The sequence below is a fragment of the Ichthyophthirius multifiliis genome, assembly GCF_000220395.1.
Source record: "Ichthyophthirius multifiliis unplaced genomic scaffold scaff_1120509249391, whole genome shotgun sequence".
NCBI classification, from domain to species: Eukaryota; Ciliophora; class Oligohymenophorea; order Hymenostomatida; genus Ichthyophthirius; species Ichthyophthirius multifiliis.
In genome coordinates, this window is record NW_004087749.1 from 374 (window position 1) to 5729 (window position 5356).

A 5356-nucleotide genomic window follows, 5' to 3' on the forward strand; every position below is an offset into this window, starting at 1 on the left:
TATAATTACTTTAATAATATGTTTAAAAATTATTATATTTTATTTTTATTTTTTACTATATGTTCTATTGGTTATATTTTATTTTTATAACTATTTTAAATTCACAAATTGTTTTCTATTTTGACAAAAATAATATATTAAAATAATAATACATTATTATTAATATTATATAAATATAAAATTTTAAAGTTCGTCATAAAAATATAATTTTATTAATTTAAATAAATAATAATTTTTAAAAAAATAAAAATATTAAAAGATTTATTAAGTTAAAAATAAATAATTATATTTATTATATTAAATAAATACTAATATTATATAAATAAAAATAATACAAAATATGAATAGAGATAATCAATAAAAAAACAAAGAGAATATATGTTATAGCACTATAGAATTTTAATATATGTTTAACTGTACATATACTGTATATAGTAATATATCAAATATTAAGTTACAAAAGTCATGTTTTAACATTTTAAAAATTTTATCAGCCTAAAAAAGATTTTTTTTAAATATTTAAAATTCAAAAAAAAAGAAAAGATTTCTAAAAATAAGGAGTAAAAATAAAATAATAAAATTAAAAATAAATAAAACAAAAACAAAAATATATGTAATTTTTTTAAAAAAATAATAAAAATCAAATTAAAATTTAATGTATTGAGTGTTATTAAATTTAAATAAATTGTTTGACAACAACATTATATATCAATTAAATTACAAAATAATAGAAAAATTATTAAAAATCTAACTTAATAAATTTAAATTATAAAATATAAAATTTTAAATAATTACAAATATATATATAATATATAAATATTATATTATATTTTTTATGTATTTTTTATATTTTTTTTTTTATATATAAAATATATTATATTTTTATTAAAATAAAAAATATCTTCGTAATCCTTCTAAAACTTTAATAGAAGTTTTTTTTATTTTATTTTTTTTATTTTTTTGGAATCTTCATTTTATAAAAATTAATATATACACTTTTTTATTTTAAATTAGATATAAATATAATTAAATTAAATTTAATTTAATAAAATTAAATTAAATAAAATTAGATTAAATAAATTATTTAAATAAATCTAAAATTAATTTTTAATATTTATTAATATAATTAATTTAATTACAATAAATATAATATTTTTTATTAAAATTTTTAATAATATATTAACTTTTGTTTTTAAATAAAAAATTAAAACAAATAAATAATTAATAAAAAAAAAACAAAAATATATATAAATAAAAATATTAATATTATCTTAGAAGATAAAATATATAATATTTCATAGTAAAAATAATATATTTAGGTTATAAAAATTTATTAAAATAATAAATAACAAAAACTATCCAAATATAATAATTTTAGTATCTTTTATTATACATATTCATTATATAATTTTCTAAATTTAAAATACTAAATAAATTTATGTTTATAGAAAATAATATAAAATATATATAGCATTTCAATATGTCATTATTGATTATTTTATAAATACTTTCTATCAAAATGATTAATAAATTAATAGTGAACAATAATAATAGATTAGAAATTGTATTTTACATAAAATTGAAATCATTAAATATAACAGAATTAGCAGTAAAAAGGATAAAATATTTTACATGTTGTGAAGTTGTTCAAAAAGGCCTAATTAAAAATTAATTAAAGAAAATAAATATTTAAATTAATTCATGAAAACTTATAAATAAAAGTCATCTACTTTTACACTAAAGGTTTTACTAATTAAAAAGTTCATTTAATTAATTTTAATTTTAAATTTTATTTTTTATTTCAAACATAAGGATATTTTATTTATTAATTTCATTTGATAATATTTTTTATCGATATTTTGCGATTAATCATTATTTACTTCTTCTTTTAATATTAATTTAAAAAATAGGTTGATTTGTCTGCACAGTTTTAATCTTTTTTAACATATTTAATTAAATGGCCTTTTATATTTTATAAACGATTTAAACTAACTTAACGCCTTTTTCTTTTAATAAAATCCATATTTTTAGGTTTAATTATATATTTCAGCATTTTAAAGTTTAGACAAATTGATTTGAGGTTATATTAAATTTTCATAGATATTATTTACAGAATAGCGTTAGCTTATTTTTAAAAATGTAATTTACAAAAATTACTTATAATTAAATCCTGTATATTTTTGCTGTAAATATAAATCATAAATTTTAAATAAATTGTGAGTAATTGAAAAAATAATATATTCATTATTTCTTTAAAATATAGGATTATATTAATTACTAATTTATGAATATCATTTTTAAGTATAAATGAATATATATATAATTTAATTATTTGTTGTATTAATAATTATTTAAATATTAACCAATTTATATAAATTTTTTATTAAAAAAAATATTATTTAAATATGTATAGAAATTTAAAATAATTAATTATACTAAAAAAAATTTTAAATTATTTATATAAGATTAAATAAATATTAAATTAATAAATAAATAAATATAAATATAAATACAAATATTATTTTAAATTAAATGTTCTTTAATATAAGTTTTTTTTATTTATTTACATAATTGATTTATTATTTGATTTAGAAATTAATATTTTCTTAATAAATATTTATTAATATATTATTATTTATTAAATAATAATTTATTATTAATTTTTTCTATCAAATCTTAATGTAGATGCCATTTAATTGAGAAATTTATTAAATATTTGATTTAATGTTAGTTATGTTTATAAAAAATATTTGAAAGAGTCTTTTTATTAATAAAAAAAGGTTTACAAATTCTGAATCTCGTTTAAAATATTAATATATAATTATATAAATTAAGTATTTGAATCTAATTAAAGAATATTTTTATGATTAATAATATCTTCAATAATCATATTATACTAAATTACTTTATTTTCATTTTATTATTTTTATTTAGTTTATACAAACCAACTATTAATAAATTTATAATATGAAGAACTGTCTTAATCATATTAGCTTACTGTAATTTATTATGTTATATTTCTTATTCCTCCTTTTGAATCTTATATTACCCCCATAATTAAAGAAACACCAAAAGGAAGAACAGTTTCAATATTATTTTTTAGTGAGAAATCAGATAATAAATTTCTATTAATATGTTATTAAGCATTCAATATTTCATTATCATATTATTCTTAATTTTTATAAAAATAGAAAGAATAAGATAGAGGTTAATCGGTATCAATACATCATTTATTTAAAGAGTTATTTTGTCTTAAAGATTTCTAACTTTATAATCTGTAGTTTAATCAAAAATACACTATTAAGGAGGTATATTAGCATATAAAGTATAAGATATTAATGTAGGTACTACATAATTTATGTTTCTAATTGAAAATTTTAATTCAAATTGATTTTATTTTTCATCTAAAAAGTCAAAAAATAATTCCCAGACTTATAATATAAATTAATTTTAACCTAATATTATTATATTCTTTTTATAATTTTAATAAAAAATAAATCCTGTAATTATTAAGTTATCAATATTAATAACCTATTCAAAATCAAACTAAATAAATATTTCTTAATTTAAATTGATTCTATTTTAAGAGTTGTTGATAGAAATATTAGATTAAACAAAAGGTACCTCATAATCAATTATAGATATTATAATTTAATCAAAAATAGTTATTCCATCTTTTGTTCCTGAAAGTATAAATTAATATTATTAAAAAGGTTCTAACATTTTTTATTATATGGTAATTTATAGATTTTATGTTACATTAGAAATAATTAAATTATTTTATGAATCTCTACAATCATCACCAATAATTAGATTTATGCATTACCATTTTAAATTTATTCCATAATTAGTTTCTTTTAATGAAATTTTTTCATTAGGGGATAAATTAGGATCATCTACTTTTCCTTCGAGATTAAAACTTTAAGAAAATTATTATTATCTATTTCCTCCTAAAATTTAAACCGAATGAACATCAGAAAGAACCTATATTGGGAATACTATTTATTCGGTAATAGTAGGATTAGATTTTAAAGAAACAGTAATTTATATATTATATGTTGTGTTTACTTTCATAATAAAAGGCTAAATTTAAAATTAAAATTATTTTTCTTAAAGTATTTATGTGGAATTAATGTTTAATTATTCAGTTAAATTGTCTTTTTATTTGATTTATACTTGATATGCATCTGTTTATTTATAAGATGTTTCTCCATCATCTTGACATTAATAAAGATTGAAATAAACATTTATATTCACTAAATTGCTTCTTTATATTTAATTTGGATTTGTTTTTACTCTTATATAAATTGATGTATCTGGTAAGGTTTAGATTATTATATTGGCAGTACCTATTTGGTTAAAATAGGAAATTACATCTACTTAGAACTAGTATTATCCTTGTTTTTTCAATTATAAAGGCTATAATTATAAAAATAATTAGTTATTTTATTATTAGATTTACGTATTTATTTAAGCTATTTCATCCGCCGTATATGCATTAGAAGAAATGAGTGACCAAGTAATTTATTTTAATTCTTTATTACCATGATTAGAAATACTTGACATTATTATTTATGCTTATTAACATATAGAAATAGGGGTTATTTAACTTAATTTTATAATTAAATTTGTGTCTAAAGTTACTTTGCCAGTTATTTATTAAAGAAAATCATTACAAGCAAATCCATTATTTTTTAGTTTGAATACCCCAGGTTTTATTTTGACTATATCATCCTTATTAATAGTACTTAAAGTATCGAGTTTAATTGTAAGTGTTTTTTAAGATTAGTTAAAAGAACATAAAATTTTTCCTTATAATTTAGAAGTAATGAAGTTTAATCTAAAGTTTCTATACAAAGCTAATAAGTAAATTATAATTATTAAGAATAACTCTAGAATTATGAATAAGAAATTAAAAGTTAAATTTATAAATCAGTATAATAATAATCAAAATCTATAATTAAAGTCAATAAATCATCACTAAAATATATTTTAATCATTATATTTAAGCATGAATCACATTATTTATTTTAGTTTAATTAAAAATATTAAGGGGCTATGCATGTAAGACATTCCGTTGCACTGCATGTAGCACATCCAGTTGAAAAAGTAGAACATATAATACAGGCTTAATCGAAGCCATTAGGATCATAGGAATATTAAGGACAAATACATTATTAAGAAACTCTATTCTCAAAGCAAGAATCACAATTAATCGCATCAGAACAACTTGCACATCTATTTTTGCAATCATCACAAGTTCTAGATAATGCATTTTCAAATTTTCTTCCTGGGCATGAATTAATGCATTAAGAATCATTATAAAAAAATCCAGGATCGCATAAATCACATGAAG

At 15.5% G+C, this 5356-nt stretch overlaps 2 protein-coding genes across 2 annotated transcripts, besides 6 other annotated features; both read right to left on the bottom strand. All coding sequences in view use genetic code 6, as the record gives it.

The window, feature by feature from the left end:
• Positions 1–765: 765 nt before the first annotated feature.
• Positions 766–830: a microsatellite.
• Positions 809–884: a microsatellite.
• A 48-nt stretch (positions 885–932) lies between these two features.
• Positions 933–959: a microsatellite.
• Positions 960–1005: 46 nt separating this feature from the next.
• Positions 1006–1104: a microsatellite.
• An 89-nt stretch (positions 1105–1193) lies between these two features.
• Positions 1194–1264: a microsatellite.
• A 1203-nt stretch (positions 1265–2467) lies between these two features.
• Positions 2468–2512: a microsatellite.
• A 635-nt stretch (positions 2513–3147) lies between these two features.
• Positions 3148–4566, bottom strand: IMG5_000230 (REJ domain protein; the record flags this gene model as incomplete). Its single annotated transcript, XM_004040168.1, has 1 exon — positions 3148–4566. One exon carries the CDS (start codon positions 4564–4566, stop codon positions 3148–3150), a length of 1419 nt encoding a protein of 472 aa, XP_004040216.1.
• A 430-nt stretch (positions 4567–4996) lies between these two features.
• IMG5_000240 (hypothetical protein) lies at positions 4997–5320 on the bottom strand (the record flags this gene model as incomplete). Its single annotated transcript, XM_004040169.1, has 1 exon — positions 4997–5320. The coding sequence occupies one exon, from the start codon at positions 5318–5320 to the stop codon at positions 4997–4999; it is 324 nt and encodes a 107-aa protein (XP_004040217.1).
• Between the last annotated feature and the right edge of the window lie 36 nt (positions 5321–5356).